The sequence below is a fragment of the Pipistrellus kuhlii genome, unplaced genomic scaffold, assembly GCF_014108245.1.
Source record: "Pipistrellus kuhlii isolate mPipKuh1 unplaced genomic scaffold, mPipKuh1.p scaffold_m20_p_4, whole genome shotgun sequence".
Lineage (NCBI taxonomy): Eukaryota > Metazoa > Chordata > Mammalia > Chiroptera > Vespertilionidae > Pipistrellus > Pipistrellus kuhlii.
Window position 1 is genome coordinate 18,151,114 of NW_023425540.1, and position 24,693 is coordinate 18,175,806.

General features: G+C 35.6%; 1 protein-coding gene across 2 annotated transcripts in view; it reads right to left on the reverse strand.

Annotated features, from left to right (window-relative positions):
* Nucleotides 1-3,975: 3,975 nt before the first annotated feature.
* The window catches only part of CDH10 (cadherin 10), a 66,061-nt gene continuing 45,343 nt past the window's right edge, over nt 3,976-24,693 (reverse strand). For both annotated transcript variants that reach the window (XM_036410537.2, XM_036410536.2), the window contains 6 exons: nt 23,978-24,231; nt 20,082-20,218; nt 14,433-14,554; nt 10,073-10,181; nt 7,941-8,192; nt 3,976-5,063 (listed from right to left, as the gene is read on the reverse strand). In XM_036410537.2, the coding sequence (XP_036266430.1) occupies nt 4,573-5,063; nt 7,941-8,192; nt 10,073-10,181; nt 14,433-14,554; nt 20,082-20,218; nt 23,978-24,231 (1,365 nt within the window). In that variant the 3' untranslated portion in view covers nt 3,976-4,572. The remainder of the gene's footprint in view (nt 5,064-7,940; nt 8,193-10,072; nt 10,182-14,432; nt 14,555-20,081; nt 20,219-23,977; nt 24,232-24,693) is intronic.

The window sequence follows — 24,693 nt, forward strand, 5'->3', positions numbered from 1 at the left end:
GATTTATCTCTACTCTTCTAAAACAATTGGCCAAAATAATTGTTAGCTAAATAACAACCAGATAAATTCTCATTTATCTTGTACCAGCCCTAAAAAAAAAGTTTTCCTAGAAATTGATTAAAAAAAATAATCACTAAGATATATCCTATAATTTTGAGTAGTTTACCAGCAAATGGAAGTAGAAATAACATATGCGTACAATATGTATATACACATACATATTTAAAAATAAGCATAATATATTATAAATCCAAAGATATAGTATTAATTGAAGTTTCTAATAAATGTCTATTGCATACCTAAACAGATGGACATAATTTATTGGGCATTACAATGAACAAAATTGACAAAATATATGCTCTCATAAAATTCACAGCCTGTTTGATGGAGACAGAGAATAATAATTGTAAGTCGAAAACATGTTGAAAAAGTGGTATTGTTAGGGAGCAAAATACAGTCTTCTAAGAGCATGGGTAAGTCTAGGGAAATACTATAACTCTAAGTAGGGTGGATAGGGTAGACTTCTATTAAAAATAGCATTTTATAAAGAACTAGAAGGAAGTAAGGACAGAAGCTGGGGAAAGGGATGTTCAATGTAAACACATGAGGGCAGAAAGGAACAGAAATGTGCCAGAGGCTGGAGCCCAGTAAACCACTCGGAGAAGAGGTCAAATGAGTATGGAAAAACTTTAAGGACATTCTAAGGATTTTCGTCTTCTACCCTGAGTAAAACGAGGAAGGAATAGCATTTAAAACTAGGGCATAATCATATGGGAAATCATTTTGAAAATATTTAATTTACCTCAATTTTTGGGAGTGGAGGGTACGAGGGCCAAGGTGATAGGACAGAGACCAGTTAATGAAGTTAACTGCTCCTAATTATGCAGAGAAAAAGTACTGTATCAATGTCTTGGGCCAGGGCATGGAAATGGTAAGTAGAGAGATTCTGTGTATAATTTTTAAATGAAACAAATCTAACTTCTTGGATGTAGGATTTGCAAGAAGAAGTAGGATCCAGAACAAGTCTTGGATTGAACTTGGCTTTGAAAGAAAAGGGGAAATACTGGGCTCTCTAGCGTGCTCTGATCAAAATAAACGACTAGATGCTACTACTATTCTACACTGTTGACAACCCACAGGCTGACCTGGTGACTAAAGCAGAAGCCCGAACCTTCTCTGTGGGCCAATACTGCGATCCTTCCAAGCACCAAACGGCCCAGCAGACTGGCCAGGGGATCAAAGGAGATCAAGAGCCTACTTTATTTCAAACTTCAGGACAGGGTGCAATTCTAGCAGATCTGGATGTGTGAGTCTGGGAGGTTCCCTTTAAGGCCACCAATAGCTGCTGCTTGACCAAACAGTCCTGCAGCACCACCCAGTGATGCCCTCCCAGGTCCACACTCAAGGCAGCGGGTGTACATCAGTGCCAGGCAACAGATGGGCATCAGGGTGCCTGGTCGCTGGTGAAGGCATAGACACTTAGGTAAATATATTGATAAGTGAACCCGGAGTGTAGATATACCAAATTCTCAATCCTAAATCATAAATTTATTTTAGACTATTCCACATATCTAATTATTCATAGTGTATATATTGAAGTCTAACAAAAAGTGTCTGGAACTCTTGTGTTTGTGTGAAAGTATCCACTTGACATACTAGTATATAGAGAAACCTCAGCCTAAAAGGACAAACTTATAATTATGTAAATTTTCCTTAATATTTTGTTGAAACTAGAACCATTGAAAATTGAGTAACTTAATCATCATTTCTACTCACCAAAGGTTTATAAATTATTTTATTCACTTATCTGAATATTTAAAACATACAAAAGAATGAGAATAATTTTTCTTTTTAAAAAGTAATAATAATAAAAGTTAAATGCTTTGTTATAATTTCTGAGTGTTTTGATACAATTTTGCCCTTTTTTCATTTTTACTAATAAGGAATTACATACTTATATATAATTTATTATTATATCTCTAGGGCTTAGAACACCCTTTGATTTTTATGATAGAAGCTCAAAATATCTGATGAAAAGGAATAAATGGATGAATACATAAAAAAAAAAGTTCACAGTGGTCTGATGAGTTCAATAACATGACACAGAAAGTTTCCCCACTTCCCATATGAAAAAAAATTGGAAATAGAATAATCTACATATTGGACATTTCTTTAGGAGAGCATCATGCAAAAAAGACTATTGAGGAAATTTAAGCAGGTCATTCATTATAGGCATACTTTTTTTAATTTCAGGGTCTCTATGAAATTAATTATATGTTATCTTCATTAAAAATATATTAGGTATTTGTTATTAAGGACAGTTTTGATATATTGCAAAATGATTTCTATATAATATAATTATTATACTATGAAATAATTCTGCTAATCAATCTCCTTAAAGAGAATTTTTGTAATCATGGTTTGGACAGTGACAGAGATAACTTATACAATTCTTAAAATTTCTAACAGTGGATGACAAATAAAATAAATAACAGAGTAAGTTAATGTCAGTGTGAATGGTATGATGATAATTAATATATTCAAATAAGAACTTTAATTATTGACATCTAATATCAAATAAAATAGCTAATGCTGGAAACTTAAAAACTAATTGTCAATCAAATGAGTATGATATTTTGAATCATAACTAATGTGAAATGCTCTTAATATACACCCTCTTTCGTCATTTTCATTTTTTTGCTGACTTTATTTGAATGGATAATCCTATTGGAATGTTGAGGGTTTTATATTCCTTCAGTTCAGTATATAGGATTAAACCTTTATTTTTCCTTAAAGTTTGAACTTTTTATAGCCAGCCTTCTGGGTACATAAACAAGTTCTTGGAATATACAAAATAAACCATCTTAGGCTTTATTATGATCTAAAGTGCCACTTAAAGTGTGACTGTAATAGGTTTTCTTTCATAATTAGATTACTATGCAAACTCACATGTCTGTAGTCGGATGGATGTGTGAGTTTTCAGCCTGGAAGTTAGGAGAAAGAAAATCATTCAAGGAGATGGAAATAATTAATTCTGCATTAAGGATATATCAATATTGCACTCTGACTCACTCCAGAAGCATAGCGTTCTCACTAATTAGAGAAAACATGAATCCTTGGTATTGTTTACCATATACTTAGCAGGGAATGAGACTTCTTAATGCGACTTCTTAGGGTAGGCCCAGAAAAGTGGTCCCAAATGATGTATAAATGAACTTGTTTGGAGCTTGAGAAAGGAGGGATAAGTTAAAATCCATTGGCCTTAAGATTGGAGGATCTCTAAATAATTAACTGCCAGGTTGGCTTTTGTTGTTGTTACTGTTTGCTTTGTATTAAACCATTCATTGACACAAACATAGACATTTTTGCAAGTAAATAAATATGCAAAATTTGCAAGTAAATTTTTTAAGTAAATAAATATGCAAAAATTGAACATTTTATATAATTGCAATGCTCTATCTTACTGGAATATTCAGCATTATTACTCTCATCACTAGGCATTATCAAAGTCACCATGGGAGGTGAACATATTTTCCATTAAAGGATTATTTCAGTCTGAAACCCATCTGAACTCCATTGCCTATGAACCTCCATAGCAAAAATGTCATACGAAAATAAATGTTTTAATGTTTCAGACATTATTTTAGTGAATATGTACAAAACGAAGTAACCACATTGCTGGCATTTTGGAATATTTAGCATATGGATGTTCATGTTCTAAGTTTGCTTGCATGGGAATGTTTTACATGGTCTACAAATGATTATTACATTTAATTCACACATTGACAAAACTCAATGGAAAAGGCTTTCAATTTGATTCTACATCATACAAATTTGGTCAGAGCTCTAAACAGCAAGGATAATGACTTTGTGTTCTTACCTGTGTCCCATGCAATTTTGTACCAAGATATTTAGCCCGGGGAGAAACCTTTCCTTCCTAGGGGGGGAAAAAAAAAAAAGAAGCTGGAGACAATGTAGTTGTAAAAACTGGTTTATTTTTTAAAAAATAAATACAAAAATATAAATATAAAACATTAGCAGATAGAATTTGATGAAATGAAATTGCACAAACGTTTTTCGTATACCGGGTTGCATATCACACCTACTAACACCACATGTACATTTAATTGAATGTACAGGACAGGATATACCTTCACATGTGTCTTCGCCTCTTTGACAAGCTTCATTTATTTGCAAGGGCAGGGCGTGTATCTAACAGAAGCGGCTTGTCTGTGTGAGGGGTGGCTTAAGGGAGACCTATCCTGTTCACGGTTCTGAAAATTATTACCTTTTATTTCTAAAATGGACACCACTGAAATTTCCATAGCTTTGGCTCTTGGAAGTGATTAAATAAAATGCCGTATATATTCCAATGAGACATCCTACGGGGGAAAGAATTAATGTGATTAAGGAACAGATTTAAGAAAGCAAATAGGGGTGGGGATAGGGGGGTGGGGGGGGATTGTGCTGCGTGGCAGGAAACCTCTCCTGGATGTCAAATACTGCGAAGTGGACGCGCTGTTGGCCAAGCTGACTTCCTCTTGTGGGGACAGACAGAAGCGGTCCCCTGGGTTAGGAGTCCTTGTCGCTCTCCCCGCCGCCGTACATCTCCGCCAGCTTGTTGAAGCGGGGGCCCCACTCCCGGAGGAAGTCGTAGCTCTGGTCGCCGTCCGTGGTGCCCGAGTCCAGGGAGCTCAGGGACTCGGCCACGGAGTCGTTGCCCTCGTAGGCGTAGGTGGCCAGCGAGTCGTAGGGCGGCGCCGTGGGGTCCAGGTCGTGCTCCTGCAGCCGGTCGTGGATGAAATCGCGCACGTCCGCGTTGTCCGGCGCCGTGGGAGTCCTCCGGGGGATGAACAGCGTCTCCGGGAGGATGTCCCGCCGCAGCTTCTTGTCCTCGATGGCCGCGGGGTTCCGCAGGGTGCCGATGTCGAAGGCCTGCGTGTCCTCCTCGCCGCCGCCCTCGTCGTTGTAGCTCACGATGTTGTCTCGGATGTCCTCCTTGGACAGGATCAGAGGCTCCTTCTTCCGCTGTCTTTTCAGGGCTGCAAACAGCACGACGATGACTTGAGAGAGAAAAGAGAAAAAGATACATTAAAGATCCATCTACAAACCCATATAAAGAACGAGCGGTAGGAATGCAAAGGAGTTTAAGTAATGGGTTTTCCAGGACAGGTTAGAATTTAAGATTAATTTTGTACTTTTTGACCTTTTTTTTTTAATTTTCTTTTTATAGGGGTATTCATGGATTTAAGCTAGGATGGGTAGAGTTTTAAGTGCCTAACTTATTTTTAAAAACCGTTTCTCAAATCCAGTGGCTTATTTTATCTTCCTAAGAACTGTTCAAAGGTAGTTCTTGACTGTAGAGGCATTATGTATACTTTGCATTAAGTAGTGGCATAGGTGTTATATTTCTAAAATTGACACAAATTAAATTCAGCTTAAAATGAAACAAGAAGGGCAAACATATGTCCACGTTTTTTGTTTTACATCCTTATATATTATTTAAAAAGGCAGCATTGCCTGGCCAGTGTGGCTCAGTAGTTGAGCATACAGCCATAAACCAGAAGGTCATGTTTTAAATCCCAGTCAGGACACATGCCTGGGGTTGTGGGCTTGATCCCCAGTAGGGGGCATGCAGGAGGCAGCCAATTGATGATTCTCCCTCATCATTGAAGTTTCTCTCTCTCTCTCTCTCTCTCTCTCTCTCTCTCTCTCTCTCTCTCTCTCTCTCTCTGAAACCAATAAAAACATTTTTTTAAAGGCAGCATTTTTCACAAGAAATGGAGTACTGGTTTCTGTTTTCTGTTAAATAGCTTTACTGATGGATTTGCATATATGTTTCCCCCCCTAACGTGGTAAAAAAAAAAATAACTTACTTGCTAGAGGGAGAGGAGCAGGGAATGGCCACATTACTTAGACATCGCCAGTTTAGAAATTATGACTTTTCCATGGAAATATATATCACACATGAGATAAAAAATAATTGTTGGATCACATGATGGCAAAGGGAGAATTAACACATTGAATTAACTACAAAAACCTTGGCCAGATGCATCTTAAGTGTAGTCCACAAGTGGAAATGTGCATCCCTCAATGTGTATCTCTCATTCCAGAACAAGGTATGAATAATATTTAAATCAAAGTAGTAACAATAGCATAAAAGTAGAATATAGATGATATCAAATTCCATCTGGTTGTATTCATTTCCCATCCTCAATTTGGTCATGATCTTTTAAAATGAAGTTTTGAAGAAACAGAGGTAAATTCAATTAGATGAGGAAAGGAAGGATAAATATGTTTCCAGGAATATGCATGAAGAAATATCTTTGTAGTTAGCTTCTTATAACAAAGATTTAAAGAACATGGAATTTATCAGTTATGAATGGAATGTGTCCTTTCCAAATGCATGTTAAAGCCAAAAACCTCCATGTGGTGGGATTTGGAGGTGGGGTGTTTGGGAGGTAAGTGAGTCACAGGAGTGAAGCCCTCATGGATGGGATTAGACAGACGAGATCATTACTTTCTGCCATGTGAAGACACAAAAGATAGTCATCTGCAAAGAAGGAAATATGCCCTCAACCAAACAAAGAGTCTGCCATTGCCTTGAACTTGGATTTTAGTCTTCAGAACTGTGAGGACTAAATTTCTGTGATTTAAGCTATCAGTCTGCAGTGTTTTGTTATAGCAGTCCAAACTGACAAAGACAATTATATTATTTTTGAAGTAGTATTATGTTTTCTCGTGTTGACATAGAATGGTCAGACTACTTGCCCTAAAGCTTATGTAAAAGGGCAAACAGGAGACTGTTCTGATACAACAAAAAAGAAAAACTTAATCCATTGATAAACGTTTTTGACCTTCAAAGTGATTTAAAAATTAGGACACTTCCTGTAGAACAAAAATATTTATTCTTCAAGTTTGGGAGAAACTATGACATTTATTTTGCCTAAATTTATGTATTCATATGCACACCTAAATGTTGATTAACATTTTTTAAACTTTAGATTGTTTGTCAACCAAATAATCTTACCCAGAAAAAAAATATTCTAATAATGAGGATATTGAAACTTACTAAGATTGGCTCCAAAATCCAACTTCATTTCACTGCTTCTTAAAACATCAGATACAGTGTTTTTGATTAGGGGCACAGAAATACTCACATAGTTTTAAGATAATGCAATTACAGAGTAATTTAAACCTGATTGTTAATTCAAAAAGCAGTTAAAAATCAATTTGCTCTAGGTTATAAAATCCAGTATCCTTGTTTTATGGACAAGTGAACCAGGTAAAAAAAGGACTATTTGAACATCATTTCGGTGAAGAGGTAAGATAGTGGGACCCCCATCCAGCCATAAAAGAAAAAAAAGGTGGAAATAAACTTTAGATGTACTAAAAAAATTATACATAGAGTGACTAACCACTAGCCTTGCCTTGGTTCAGCCACTCAGAAACTGTGAACCTGCCGAAACCGGTTAGACCCAGTGGATAGGGTTTTGGCCTGTGGACTGAAAGGTCCCAGGTTTCTTTCTGGTCAAGGGCATGTACCTTGGTTGCGGGCACATCCCTAGTAGGGGGTGTGCAAGAGGCAGCTGACCGATGATTCTCTCTCATTAATGTTTCTAACTCTCTATCCCTCTCTCCTCCTCTCTGTAAAAAAATCAGTAAAATGTATTTAAAAAAAGAAAGAAAGAAAAAAAGAAACTGTGTGACCTTAGAAAACATTTTGAACATCTCTAATTTTCAGTTTCATTATTAAAAACAAACAAACAAAAAAGGGCGGTGATAACTCTGATCAGATAACATATATTAATGTAAGCAACATTCCATGGGTTATTCATATCTAAAACGTTGGGGTTAGTTTGGGGAATGTATTTTAATAGCAACATTTCTTGCTTGGAGGTACATTACAGTAAGGATCGCATGTCCCGGCGGCCTCTCACCCAGCAGGATGATGATGCAGAGCAGGATGGCGATGAGGGCGCCGGTGCTGAGGCCGGCGGGCAGCAGCAGGGCCTCGGCGCTGCAGGACTGCATGTTGCCTTGGCCGTCGCAGGCGCACACGCGGATGGTCAGCGTGCCCGTGCTGCTCTGAATTGGGTAATCATTGTCTGATATCACCACCGGCAGGAGATAGGTACTTATTTCGTGTCTATTGAATCCATTTTTTCTGGTTAAAATCCGGGCAGTATTATCTAAAGTAAATGTTAAAATAGTACAAATGACGTGGAACAGTAAAAACAGATCATCCGGATCACCATGGTTTTAACATACAAATAAAGCAATGTTTATGGGAAATATAAAACTAACATCCATTTTTCCTATAAATTGTATGCAAGGCAATTAAAATACAGATAAGATAAAGGAGATAGGTCGAGGAATCCAACACTATGATCGCCAATATATTAGATTCCCAACTAATTCTCAGATGTTTTCAAAAAATGGTGAATTTTTGTAACTGAATCATTTATCAAGACGACATAGATAATAGCATAGTTTTCAGAAACAAATATTATAAATACCAAGCAATTAAGCAAATAAGAAATCTTAGTAAATGTTTCTTATTTACAATGAGCATATGTGTCTACACACACACACACACACACACACACACATTAATGCAATACTGGTACAGAAATAAGATTGGGTAAAATTTCATAGCAGTTACACTTTTAAAGTTAATAATGTAGTCAATAAGTTTATGAGTCTGAGTCCCAATCAATATTTTTCAATTTTGCTTTCCACCCATTAAAATGAATATGCTACATAACTCAAAGTATTGGTGTAGCTCAAAGACCATTGATCTCTAGTGTCTAAAAGACATACAGGAAAGAGTAGGTAGTGGGATGCTGGCCTTTCTTAAACCCTTCACTATTCCTGTAATTAATTTAACAGACTTATGAAAAAAAAAAAGAAAAGTTCTAATTACATACTTGTTTAGACTAGACCAATTACCATACATATTCTCAAAAAAAAATACTAAAGCTGTACAACTTTTTTTTAAATAAAAATAGTAACCATTAGCATATCCTGTTCTTCTAAAATATGTTTCTAATGTTTTTTGTGAATGCAAAAAATAATTTCAGTATTTTTGACCACAGAGACATTATAAAACTCATGTTATGCAGAAGAATAGTATATCTTGCTCTTGCAGTTACACTTTGGCATTCTATCCCTTCACAGCGCCAGGCTGGTGTGGCTCAGTGTGGAGCATCAGCCTATAAACCAGGAGGTCATGGTTTGACTCCTGGTCAGGGCTCTATTCCCATATGAGAAGTGCAAGAGGAAGCTAATCAATGTCAAGTTAATGTTATTTCTCTTTCTTCTCATTCCTCTTGGTGTGTCCTGCCCTTTTTATTAAGGGAACTGATTATTTATATTGTTTTCAAGATTCAATCTTTTAGCTCAAACCGGTTTGGCTCAGTGGATAGAGCATCGGTCTGCGGACTAAAAGGTCCCAGGTTCGATTCCGGTCAAGGGCAAGTACCTTGGTTGCGGGCACATCCCCAGTAGGGGGTGTGCAAGAGGCAACTGGTTGATGTTTCTCTCTCATCGACGTTTCTAGCTCTCTATCTCTCTCCCTTCCTCTCTGTGAAAAATCAATAAAATATATTAAAAAAAGATTCAATCTTTTAATTAAGACTCATATAGAGCCTAGACCGGTTTGGCTCAATGGATAGAGCATCGGCTTGGGGACTGAAGGGTCCCGGGTTCAATTTCGGTCAAGGGCATGTACGTTGGTTGCGGGCACATCCCCAGTAGGGGGTGTGCAAGAGGCAGCTGATCGATGACTCTCTCTCATCAACGTTTCTAACTCTCTATCTCTCTCCCTTCCTCTCTGTACAAAAAAAAAAAAAAAAAAAAAAAGACTCATATAGAGACTTTTTCACATATTTCATTATTATAAAATTTAAGAGAGTGAAGAAATTACCATAATATTTCATTAACTATTTGATAAAAACAAAATTTTATAATCCAGATCAATATATTAATATCATGTATACTGTTTCTTTGGGTGAATTTTTTGTTAATGTCGCCCAAAATCACAATGAACACATTATGTTCTCCAATTTACCTTCATTGTCCTGTACGGTGAAGTTTGGATTGACAGCAGCTAAACTGAAGAAAAATTTCTGTCCACCTAAAGGGTCGTCTTTGTCTACTGCACTAATGGTCTGTATGAGCTGAAAAAGAGAGAAAAATGCACATTTCTCAAACTTCCACTGGTATTATATGCCTTCTACTATGTAATTTTTGACATCCAATGTTGTCTAAAATATTTTAAAGACATTGATTTTCTCACACATTTATCTTTATTTGAATTATTTCATCATTTTTATTATTACTTTGATTTTTTTAACAAAGTCTCTATCTTTTCTCTCTCTTCCCCTCTCTCTCAAATTTTCTTAAATACTATCCATTCTTTCCAAATAAAACATGGTGATATTATATTCTTGGCAATGTTATTAATTTAGACATAGGATTTGAAGTATGTAGGTTATTTCAGATATATTTAAACATTGATCCGGAAGGATATATTTAGTTTAAGAACGTATTTTTAAATTTATTTTGATTATGACTTTTCTCCTCAGTAAAGTAAAAAGATATTAAAAACGTACAACATAATACATACCTTTTAAAAAAAAACCACAAACATTTTATTATCTACTTTAACAGTAACCATTCACTACATCTTTACTGTCTATAAAATTGTATATTGTTAAAATCCAACATATACATACTATGGGGAATGGTTATTTTACAAGGATTCACTCTGGATTTTCTGCTATAAGAGACAACAGAAGAAGCTACCTGCTAACAAAGAAAATTCCACCTTAAATTATGATCAGATCATTGCTTTGAACATGATTTATACTAAAAAGTAGATGAGGAAAAATTGACACAAATAAAATAACATATCAGGAAATATAGTAGACCAATAAAAAGATTAATAGGTTAACACACAGAGAATGTGAAAGTAGAACTAATGATCTTTTAAAATAAAAACTATGATGTCTCACATTTATGGACCAAAATAATATATTTTGAAGAAAAGAAAAAAGCCACATTTTTACACATAACTGTAAGAAATTATAAATATTTACTTAAGAATTCTAAATTAAAATGTATTCTTGTAATAAAAGATAGTAGCATTATAGATCTTAAAATCAGTGGCTCACTGGTATATCTCCATTAAGTGCTATGAAGGAAGGAAGCGAAGCTCATATTAACAGCACAAATAAGACAGAATCACATGTTAAAAACCTATATCAAATTACAATACATTTTTATGGCCCCAATACTTCTCTATTGCAGATGGAAGAACTTACTTCCTTTTCAGAATTTTTTTTTTTTTCCTTTGAGAGGGCCTGGAGTTTAGATACTATGGATGGGTAATATAAGCAACACGCCTTCCTGGGAATTCTCCTATGAGATTGAAATGCTGTTTCCTTCCCATAGAGATTAAAAATTGTTAAAATATGTTTAACTGAATGAAAGTGTGAGGAAAAACTATAAAAAAGAAAAAAAAGAAAAACATCAAGTCCTCTCTCCTAAGGTTCCTACTCTCTCTCTGAAAATCAATGGCCTAGTTCAGAAAAAAAGAAGGGAATATTAATACTACATCAATTCTAAGCAATATCATTCCCAGGCTGGACGCGGGGAGGTATTCTCTACCCTTACAACAAAGAGTAGGCAAGGAAGTGGCTGTAGGTGGCACTTAGCTTTCTTTTTCTCATTTTGTTCCAATATCAAGTGAATGGAATTCTTTCCCATGTTGTTGTTCCAAATGCTGTTCTTAAGGGACACTTAGTTCAGGGGAGTATGGAGTGGAGTGAAATACTCCATTAAATACAGAAGTCCTAACATGGCTCTTACTCCTTTGGAAGAGAAAATACAAAGTTAACAAATGAATTTCTAGAAAGGATCAGTGAAGGAGGACTTCACCAAATAACCACTTTGATTTTTCCAGGCTGGGATTTCAGAACTTAGAATTCCATCATTGGATATGTAACAGTTTAGTTTAAGCAATGGTCTTTAAGCCTATGCAACCAAAATGACGTCTAATAAACTGGTCTTATTAAAAACTAGAGGCCCAGCGCACAATTAAATCATGCACATGTTGGGTCCCCTGGGCCTAACGTGCCCTCAGGTCCATGTCTGCCACCCCGTGAAGCCCGAGACACCCCAGCAGTCCCTCCACCAGAACTGCTGCAGGACCCAGAAGTCTGGCCCGCTGCAGCTGCTGTGGACCCATCAGTGCACCTCCTGGTGAGTCCTGTAGCTGGTTGTGATGCCGTGATGGCAGCACGACCACAGGCCTTTTATGATATAGATTAGAGGCCCAGGGCAGGAAAATTCTGCACTCGGGGGTCTCTCAGCACAGCCTACATGCTCTCACAATCCAGAACCCCTCGGGGAGGGTCCAGTCCCGGCACAGCATGGCTCTGGTTCCCTGGGCCTGCGGGCTAGGGGGAAGAGGAGACCCAGGGGCCAGTCTGATGGCAGCGTGGCTCCCTTCCCACAGCTCCCTCCTGCCACCACGGGTGGCGGGGTCCCAGGTCTGACTCCCACCATGAGATGCTGGGACCCAGGACTGACTTATTCCATGCCACCGGGACCCTAGCCTGGTGTTTGGTCATCCAAATGGATATTTGGGTCATTATGAACCTTGGGTCATTATACATTAGGATAACTGCCATGAGCCCTGGCCGGTGCGGCTCAGTTGGTTGGGTGTCATCCCATGCACCAACAGGTTGCCAGTCCAATTTCTGGTTGGGGCACCTATCAGGGTTGTGGGTTCGATCCCCAGTAGGGCATGTGTATGAAGCAGCTGACTGATCTTTCACTCTCACATTGATGTTTCTCTCTGTGTGTCAACTCTCCCTTTCTATCCATCTCTCTAAAAATCAATTGTAAAAAAATATTAAAAATAAAAAAATATATATATAAATAACTGCCAGGAGAGACTATTGCACATGCAGCCAATTAGACAAAATTTATTAATCATGTTCTTCCTATCCTGTTCATAAAAATTGGCTAACTTACTTTTTATTAAAGTCATCTTTGATTTGATTATATTTTCCTTCTGTATACCAATTGCTTTTTTAAAGTCCGAAAATATAAAGTCACTGAGCTAAAGTTAAAAAAGAAAACATAAAGAAAATAAACAACCACAATCTCTCTATCTGCATAATTTGAATACATTTGTAAATAAGTATTTATAATGACTCAAATATTCTGAAAAGATATCTCTTGAAAATAAAATAAAATAACCGTAGAGGAAGTAATGTATGCAGCAATTGCAAAGTGGGTATTTTATCTATTAGAGAAAAAGCTTCATCTTCTATCATGCTGAGCCTGGCAAGCAGAAAACTATTTGCAATAGTATTTTTAGGGCACACACTGTTTCATTAAGAAGTAGGTCGGAAGTAGTTAAGTGACTTAAATATTTCAAATTAAACATTTCCATAATACTTTTAAATTAAAAAAATGCATCAGATTGAACAAATTTTAGCATTTCAAATAATGGACCGACAATTGAATTCCTGTTACAATCTTCAGAAAGAAGTATCTCAGTTATTCCACAAAGTAATTTACATAAAAAATATAACAATGGCATTGATGTCTATAAAGAGCATCAGATGATGTCAAAACACCCTACAGTTTTATCATGGCTCCTCTTTCTTTAGTGAAACAGATTTGACTCCCAATTATTTATAACATGCAACTTCCTTCTGTGAAGCTAGCACTTAAACCAATTAAGAGCATTTCTTCCAGCCATATACTCTGGAGCTTTTTAAAGTACAAAATGAGTCCACTGAGGACGAGGCATAAAGTTATAAACAAAGCTGATGCAGGAAGAATGTTTTAAAGGGTGAAACGAAGTCATTAAGCAGTTTATGTGTTGTTATAATGATGAAATGCAAGTGTAAGGTAAGGAGAAAATTCCTCAGCCCCACTTCAAAACCATGGTTGCAGACGTTGGGAAAAGTGGATGAAATGTTCTGCCAATCCCATGCACTTGTCTGTGTTTTTCTCAACTTTTATTCCCAATCTCTCTATCAGTTATCAATATTTATCTAATGGAAGCCACAGAGGTTTTCCTTTTTTTTTTTTTTTTTAATCTGCTTTTTTTTTTTTTTTTAACTTTTAAGAATCTGAAGTTTTTATTCTTACACTTTAACTTTTGTGGCAACAGTAACAACATATACATTAGAAATTTACTGTTATTTATAACATCTTCAGCCTTAAAAACATGAGCATTTGTTTGTTTTTAATTATATGACTGGCACTTTAAATGAGTGTGTGTGTGTTTTTGTTTTGTCTTGTTTTGTTTTTATCTCCACTTTCTCATTCCTCTCAAGATCGGGAAAAGAAAACATTTAATCATGTCGTTAAAAATGTTCCTATGTTTAAACCCTGGGAGTACTCACCTGTCCTGGTCTGGCATTTTCACATACGAAGGTGTCATAGAAGACAGCAAATTGTGGGGCATTGTCATTAACATCCAAGATTCTCACAAAAACAGCCACACGGGTCATCTCTTTGGGATTGTCTAGAAAAGGGAAAGAAAACATTTGTTTAGAAAGACACAGTTTGCATTAGATTTATTTATATAAGCATCTGTGGATACTAAGTGCTCACACACAAATAAGCATCCTGGCAATTCTACTAACATAATGAGCAAATGCAATAAAGACAATTACTAAGAGCCTAATTATATAGTCAAGAATTCAGTTATTATTGGGCTCAAGTGTACTATTATTTTGGAAAATATTTTTAAAAGCACAATGCAGTGTAATTGAGTTCATATTATAATTGTGGCTTGCAATCCAAATATATATATCAAGAACAAATATTTAATAAAGCTTTATTAGACATCATTATATTACTTAATCTTTCCTGATTTTTTTCCTGATTTTTTTTTAGTTGAAGAAGTAGTTTTTAATAAATTAGTAACTCCTAAGTGGTAGCTGTTACATTACAACTTACCTGTCTACTTTTTGTCACTAAAATGTATTCCAATAGCTATTCTCAACTCTCCTTTTTGAAATTTTTATATATAGCTATTAATTTTACAAATTAGATAGAAATTTACAATGAAATTTATTTTATTAATATAATTATTACTAGTACTGTTTCAACAATCTAGGCACAATTCTGTGTAACAAAATTAGCTTAGTGGTAACATACAGTATTGTAATTATTATTGTTTTCCTACAAATGCTAAAATCAAGAGCATCAATATTTTCACATAAAAAACATGCACTTGAAATTGTTCCAAAAATTCAAAAAATGGAATTTTACAATAGAAATGTCTATTAAGCTTAGTCTTGGCTAATAACCTAATATCAATCATAATTACATTATCTTCACTATAGATTTTTTTCTAGATACTTGTACTGATATCTGAGAGCATTTTGACACTTTAAATTCAGGTTATATTCATCAGCCTTCGTGATATCAAAATATGTCTTTGGATATGGTTCAAATTCTGTGTGAACTTTGGTGAACTTAAGCTGAAGATCAATATAAAAGAAGAAAGGAGATAATTAGCTAAAAACAAAGCAAAACAAACAGACAAAGAGCAGATGAGCTGCAATCTTATTTAATGGCCTCTACCAACATGCATTATGAGTGAAATTTATCTGACTTTCTAATTCTATCTAAATAATTTTTAGGTACAAGGGTAAATGTACTGTCACGGGCAAACAGGGAGTGTACCACTATTCAAAAGAATGTATTTCTTCTCCCTTCTCTCCATGTAATTATAATGTTGCTAAAATAAAGAGATCAGCACTTTTAAAAAATATTGGGAAGGAACTGATTACTCAGCAGGGACATTTACAAGGCTGAAATAGTATGAAGGCAGGCAGGCAGAATGCCAAGTCCATGTTGAAGTTTATGTACTTTTCCTTCTTATTTCAAGAGAACTCAAAGGCCTGCTCTCTTTAACGTGCAGTCTAACCTCAGTCTTCTTCTTCTTCTTCTTTTAATTTTTTTTAAATTTATTTACTTATTTATTTTTTTATTAAATTATTATCTTTGTACATATACCATTGCCAACCTGTCTTCTGAACCCACATGTGTTCAGTTCTCAGGTTCTGGTTTCATCTAGTCTATTGCTGCATATTTTACTTCTCATTGTGTCGAGTGATTATAGAGTTCCGATCCTGGGGCCCAACAGAGAGTTGCTTTGATTCCCATGTCCACCATTCATTTCCTGTGTGACCCTGGTCAATTTACTCCATCTCTCTAATGCCGCAGTTGACTCAACATGAATCAAAATAGGACTTCTTATAGAGTTTTTTGAAAAATTAGATGAGTTAATGCATGAAACTTCTGATCAGAGTTTCAGTTTGTTGGTATTGACTGTTGTTATTAAGATCATCTCTATTATCATAATCACATCTTTTTCATTTCCTTACTTTACTTAAGAGCTTATGGTCTTTCTCTATACAAAGCATCCACACGATCAAACTACAATAGCTTTCCTACAATGCATGTGGTTTTGAAGAGGGGAAAAGTGAAGAGAGGAGAAAAATGCTTTTCCACTACTCTCCACCTTCTCCTGCTTGTAGACCATTTGTTAACACCCAGAGGCACAGTGCTCACCTGCACATGAACCCTTGACTCCCTAAAGTTACTTGGAGAAGAGTGGGAAGGGATGATACTTTCATGTTTCCTGGAACATGCTCGTTAAACTACTTACATAGTTAGTGGACATAGCAATATTTTTTCTTGCAAAGTCTTGACCTAAAAATAAGTCTTTTGTGGGTAGCAATTATCTTTCTAACTATGCCACAGAGCCAAGAGAAAGAGACAGTCTCATATCTAAAAAGCTGCATCATTATGTCAGTTTCCTCTCTAACAATGCAGGTGTGGACAAAGGTAGCTTTACAGTTGCCATACAAACAAATCACACAATAATTAATTAAAAATATATAGGAATAAACTCAGTGTTCTACGTGTTCACAACTGTGAGCCTGCTTTTTCCACCCCCTGAAGGCAGAGATTCTCTGGGCTCTTCACAAATAACTCAAGCCTTTTCCAATGAAAAGCCAAATCCACAGGGGGAAATGTGCTTTGTAATGCGTCAAGCCTCGAGTTGCCTATTCTGAAAAGCAGTTTTTGCACCGATTCTTCCTCCTGGCATATGCTGCAGCCTATGAATAAGTAAAAGTATAAAGCATTCCCAGGAAGCAGCACACTGAAGAGCAGTGGCATGTATTTACCACCTGAGTCTTTCAGTCATCAAGGCAAAGTCTGTTGTAGCAAGACTCTATCAGCAGTCAAGAATCTTAAAATTATGTCCAAAGCTGAACCTGTACCTATGTATCCACAGGCTTTTCCATACCTCTCAGAAGAGAAAACCAAATCATTATCAAGAAATCTCAGGCTTTAGGGAAATACATCTTTTCTATCTGCTTAGGGCAAGACTTTCCACTAATAAGGAACTAAGTATAGGTAAGAAGTCAGTCCTTCAGCATAAACTTTGCTCCACTGTCCTCAGAACATATTGCAATGATTATTGTTAAAATTTCAGATGTGGTGGAGGAATTCATGGGTCTCTACAGTGATGTGTCCTATTATCCCTGATTGTGACCTTAATTTTAGGATTTTTATTCTTCACGTGGCATCTAGAATAATTTTATAAAGAAGAATCAGGTAAGTTATTCATGGTATACTGCACTAAATAATTACCTGAAGTAGCACTTGCCATATGATGGGATATACTGCTGGGACTGCAGAATTAAACGGTTACAGGAAGAGCCTGGAAACACATCCGTAAGAAGTACATTTATCTGTCATTCTGCCCTGCTTAGGGCATGGTGTATGACACGGTTACCATAAACCCAGTGTTTAAAACCTAGTGAAAGCAATTTCCTGTGTGCTGTTTCCCTCTTACCCTCATTCCCATTAATAACCGGAACAGCATAATGGGCCTTTGACTACTTGTGGTTTGGCAGGTAGACATTCCCAGCAGTTTCTCCATAGATTGATTCATTTAAGGGGAAAAATAAGTTTAATTTTTAAAAAGAAGAATATAATTGGCTTAGCCTTTTACAGAATCACAATTTTTTTCAACTAGCTTTGGAAGTTAAATTTCTCAAAGTATCTGAAATGGAAAATGCAATTTCTAGCTCACTGGCATGAAGAAAGATCTTGAAGCAACAGAGGGACAAACAAACATGGATCTAGAATGACCAGACTGGATCCTATCAGGTGCTTCTAAACATGGTGACATGGAGACAAATGTACACTCATAAAAAAGAAAGATGCAAACTGACTGTAACTTCCTGACACCCACCAGCCAATCAGGAGTACGTATGCAAATTGACCCAACAAAGATGGTGGGTTAATTTGCATACACAGGTGCCCAGTGGCCCAGGCATCTCTTTGCATTGCCCCAGCTGCTCAGGGCCTCTGGGCAGGGTGGGAAGGAAGAAAGGCAGCTCCAGGTGGAGCGAAGGCAGAAAGGCAGCTCTGGGCCAGAGCAAAGGCTGTGCCAGCATCCAGTGTAAGGAAGGCCCATTCTGCCCAAATCTTAGTGCATCAGGCATCCAGGATAGAAATAAAAGCTTTCTTTAAAGAAAAACTAAAAAACAAAACAAAACAAAACAAAACAAAAAGAAAAACACGAAAACTTCTGTTAGTCTTAAAAGGAGTAGCCATTTATAACTCACTATGGAAACAATGGATCATTATGTTAACCCATATTTCTGAGCCAGATTAAAGGAGGGAGCTGAATCTATTATCTTGATGCTTTACACTCATTGCTGATGATCTATCTGGACTAGTTCCACATTTCTGAGACACTTGGTATTCAGCCCCAAGGTTCTGCCTTCCAAATCCTGGAATGGATATTTAAAACACCTTGACCTTGATATGTGTTTGTGGATTCAGCATGCTATTTCAGATATGGAATTTATAGGCTAACTTTTTTACATTGATTAGAACCCTTATTAGTGTGACTTTTGAAGAAGTTAAGGTGTTACTCTATTCCATGTATATCATAGTACAGGAATCAGAAACCATGAGCAGGTTTGCATGTGTGGACAGAGCTGGTTTCATGGGCATGCACAATTCTTTAGGATCTCACCCTCAGAAGGCCACAAAGTTGTTTTAATGCTCTGCTGTTTCCATGTTTAATTTCTTAATAACTTTTTAATGTTTTAATTACTTTAGAGGGAGAGGAAAAAATATAAATAGAGAGAAGCATTAATCGGTTTCCTCCTGCACATGCCCAACTTGGGATGGAACCTGTAACCTGGATAGGTGCCCTGACCAGGAATTGAACCTGCAATCTTTTGATGTACAGAACAGGGCTCCAACCAACTGAGCCACAGGGGCCAAGGGAAATTTCTTAATCATTTTTAACAAGAGGTCTGACAGTTTCATTTTATAACGGGCTCCCCAAATTATGTAGCCAGTCCTGTATATAGGCAAGAATTATTGTTCTTGGAGAGAGATGTGGCTCTGACTGCTACTAGTTGAATGAAATTTTGTAAATTTGGTTAAAAAATTAAGTATTTGATCTAGAGACAAAATGACTTGTTTAAAATCCCAGTTTTACTACTCTGGCATTAGGCAAGTTACTGAAACCCTTGGGAACGTATTTCCTTCTCTGTTGAATAAGGTCAATAAAAATAGTAAGAGCAAATTAATTTAAAATTCTTAGAATAATACCCTGCACAGAGTGTTTGTTAGTATTATTGCAATTACTTTAGTGTCCTTATTTGTAAAAAGAAAGTGATAGTATCTACCTGCATGTTTGCTGTTAAAATTAAACGATATACACCCAACATCTAGCACAGATTCTAATTCATAGTTTCCATGAAGCACATCTAATACATATTATTTCCCCAACAGAGACTATCTTTAGTTATAGATTTTTAGTTAGTTACTATAAAATGTCAATTTATTTAAACCCACAGCTATTACATAAAAAAAAAATCAGAAACTTTTTAAAAAACTATATTAAAATATAAATCATGTTTGCAACAAAAATAAATTATGTTCAATATGAAATTGAAACTAGAAATATCTATTAAATATTGTACCCATAAAATTTATCTTACTGATTTCAGCAGCTATAATGGTAAGATTGTGCCATTGAGATAGTTCACGGTCAAGTGGCTTTGATATATAAAGGGATCCATTTCCAGAATGTATATTGAAGATCCTGTCAAGGTCAGTATGACGATCCAAGGAAAATCTGAACAAAGAGGGCCAAGAAAAATAGGTGGTAGTGTTATTGATGGTTTGTAGGATAAAATGGTAAAATGCAAAGACACACATGTGGGGATATATAATCATTTGAGGAATGTACATAGTATTGATCTAGAACACAGATCATTTTATCAATTTATCACACATACACACACACACACACACACACACTCACACACACTCACACACAAACACACCTCTTCTCAATGCCTTATCTATTTCCATATCAAACAGGCCTTGAGGTATTTTCTGACAAAACAGCTGGTATGGCCTATGCTAACATTATCAACTTACTTTACCTAGTTTTTGAGAATTCTGTTGAGGAATTATCATAAGGAGCCAGAAGCAAAATCATTTTCTTAGAAAATTGGAGACAATAATAGTTTCCTCACAGTAGTAGTTCAACAATTTATGATGTTTTTTTTTCTCTAGTTCATGGTCTGATTACCTATATAGTTTCAGTTTCTTGACCAAATGTATCATTGAAATATATATGAATCAGAGATGTCTTTAAAAACAGAGAAGTTTGGGATAGAAGTTTTTATACATTTATATAAAATTAAGCCTTAATATATACATGTATTCTGCAAATTGATTAAAGGCATTATGTTGGATATCATTCTAGAGCCAAATAGAAGGTTTATCAATCAGGTTGATATACTTTGGATGATTGCATTGTTTTGTTTTTTTTGGTATAGGTCAAGGTTTCAAACAGCTTTACCCCTCACCGGTTGCATAGTGGTTTACAAATATTTCACAGTTCTTGAATTAACAAGCATAACCCCCAAGTTATATTTGATACTGTATATTTAAAAAAGGCAAAACAAAGATGATAAGACCAGGAGTAATATTGAATTATAGTATATCTTTTCCTACACCATACTGTCATTTATTTTAAAGAAAAAATTAATAAAACATTGTCTCAAAGTGTGTTCAATAATACAAATAATTAAATGGTGCCATAAAACTCTTCCCTTGTAGTGTCTCAAAATTGTATAATATTAACCAAAATCAAAGAAAATGTATTTAAATCAGTTCTAAATAGAACATACCAGTAATTTATAAATCTCCTTAGTAAACTCTAGCTTTTTTCTATTAACATAATATGAATTCAGTTTCATATTCAAACTACACATCTTACCACTTACAAATAAAGCAAAGCATTGTGTCACTTTATCTGGAATAATTCACAAATTCTATCCCAAGCTGACAAAATTCTTTTACTTCCGAAAGAACATACGTTACTCCTTCCTTAGAGTGTTTCATTATTACCTGAAGTAGAATCTATTTGCTCTCACCTATCACAAAGTACCTTTCACCACTCATCCCTGTCATTTACCACACTGCAGTAGGAATTAATTTCATCTCACATCTCATACAGAAAACCAGACATGAAAACACCAAGCATCTTCCTTGGCATCTAGTGGGCACTCAGTGAAAATTATATCTCATACTAAGTCATCTTCCTTAACAGATTAAGAACTCCTTGAGAAAGACATGAATATCTGATATGGTGATCCAAAAACATTAGTTGCATTCTTTGGCATAAGTGGCAAATTATAGGGTTCCTTATTTCTATAGAAATATGACATGAAGTTGCAATATGTAAATCAATATAAAACATCATTTTGTTCACCAAATGTATGAATGCATATTTTGTTTCAATTTTTTTTTTTTGTAATTTAGTTTAAGGAATAAGGACACAATTTAGAGGACTATGTAAAATTATCTTGAAGATACAGAGACCCTGGCTCTCCTTCAAACTTGATACAATTAAAATTTTTAATTACTTATTGTTAATTTGTATGTTCATTTTCCTTTTATAAGTCATTTTCAAAACACATTTTAAGTAGATCCTGTGAATTATTGCTTCAAGATCCACAATATATGACAATTTATAACATATCCAATATTATCCATCCTGTAATTACATTGCATTAATATAGCTACTTTATTTCTTTAAAAATACTTTTAACTTCAATGGTCTTTCAAGGATGTTCACTTGCATTTTCTAAATCATAGTGACATAAATTCAAATATACAACAACATTCATGGTATAGTCTGTCATTAACAATCAATGCAGTTATTAATTCTATTGCACATAGGATACATAAATGGATCCTTTTCTCCTTGTCCTGATACTTGCATCCTGGTTAAATATTTTTTTTGTTTCAAAAATCCATGGACATATTTTGACATAAAATAATTATCAGTCAACAAGAGGATGAAAAATCCATTTCATTGTGTGGAGAAATCTCTTTATGTTTGCCAGTTAACAATGCAACTAGATTTAAATTGAACTCTTTTAAAATATTATATTTCTGAGGGTTTTTTTAAAGGTCATTTTAAAATCAGGAACATAGAGCACAGCCTGTTAAAGTCAGTTGGGAGCTATGCCAAGAAAATGCTGGGGAAGTATTCAAAGAGAAAGATTAAATGTGTACGTTGGTTATTTAAAAGTTTCAAAGAGAAAAAAAATTAAAAAATGCAGCCATTTCAATGAAGATAAATGGATTGGAGAAGAGGCATTTATGGGAAGGTGATGCTGGCAGATGGTAGCTTTACATGATTACGATGTACATGTTTCTTCTGACAATATGTAACCTGCGGTGCTGTATGTGAATAGAAGAAAATATTTGGGTAAAATTATATAAATCAAATAGTAATGTTAATAATATAAAGTATGACTTCACTGAAGATTTGCAGAGTCAGGTGGCACATGAAGTCAGAGGCTCTCTAGATTGCACTGCTGCAAACTTAGAAGGCAGAGGACAGTGCACATGGAAACCACCAGCATGTGAACTCCTGTGTGATGGGTCCGCGTGGAACAAGGGTCAAGCAGAATCTGCCTGCTGAGAATTAGGGAAACACAGGAGGTCCAAAATACATAGCAGACGGACAGTTTAAAGCGAACAGTCATTTTAATGCTGAGTGCTATATATAGTGCATCTGTATTTCTCTACAATGATACAAAACATAGGGAAAACTTTGAGTCTTTCATATTTTCCTGCATTTATCATGTCTCATATGTTTTCAGGCTGCCATTTACTCTTATCTTCCTGGAATGTTCTAATAGTTGTCGATCAAGCCAAACAATAACCAAAAACACTTCTGCTTTGATGGCAGGAGTATGGAGTGATTTCTAACACTACAATGTAACCGCATTGAAACACTGCTATATTTATTTAATTGATTTTTTTTTACAGAGAGGAAGTGAGTTAGAAACATCGATGAGAGAGAAACATCAATCAGCACACCCTCTACTGGGGATGTGCCCTCAACCAAGATACATGCCCTTGACCAGAGTCGAATCTGAAGCTGGAACCCTTGAGTCTGCAGGGTGACACTTTGTCCACTGAGCCAAACTGGTTAGGGCTCTAATGATATTTTTAAGTGTTACAGCTCCTTTCAATTTCACATATTCTTTAAGAACTTGAAAGCACAAATAATGTGATTTAGTTGTATTGTAAATGTACAGATGCAATAGTAAAATTGTGCCTTTTTTCTATACCAAGGTTCAGAGCGACAAATATTTTACAGAGACAAGCAGATGATACTTTTGGTCTCAAGGTCACGATTAGAACTAAAGAGAACTATGAAACTTGTTCTTGGCCTGACCCAAAACAGAGACATCATGTACAACTTATTGAGAGGCCCTCTTACATTATGCTTTCAATATAATTTCATAACCTCTATATTTACTTCAGTTCTGTTTCTGTTCATCTGAGACATATGCATAATTACCTAATGGTGCTAGAAGTCGAATCGGGGTCCCTGGCCATTACAGTCCCAATGATTGTGCCCACTTCAATGTCTTCATGAACCTCAAACAGATAGGAGGATCTGCTAAAAACGGGAGGCTCGTCCACATCTTCTATAGAGATTTTGACAATCGTTGTATCTTTAAACGGCCCTAGATAATAAAATCGTGGATCCACATGGGTATTTTCTGCTTCCACCTTCAAAGTGTAAAGTCTTCGGCTCTCAAAGTCAAGTGGCTGTTTAATAAAAAATAAACCATGAAATTCGAGTGAGGGAAAACAAGCAGATGTTCCTTCCAAGTTACAGTGTGATTTTTAAAGCATGATTGAGTTCTAAGCTGTCCATTAACTGTAAATAAATAAAAGTAATTTAAATGTATTAGCACATCAATAAGATTCAGTTTTACTTTTTAATATATTCAATGTGTGTTACCTTAGACTCTAAGGCTTAGAACATAAGAAAATGGAATTTTAAATCTTGGAAAAATTAGAAAGGATTAAACCCAAGGTGATGACAAAGTTGGGATGAAAGACTATATGTGGCGGAGGAGAGGAGGGGAGGGTTGAGGTGTTGGCCATTGCTAATTTTTTCTAAGAAAAAATTCAATTATCTTTTTAAATTTACGTAGTGATATTGTTATTCAGTTTAATGGGCAACTGGTACATTAAGAAAAGTTTGAAGACTAATATAAAACTTTC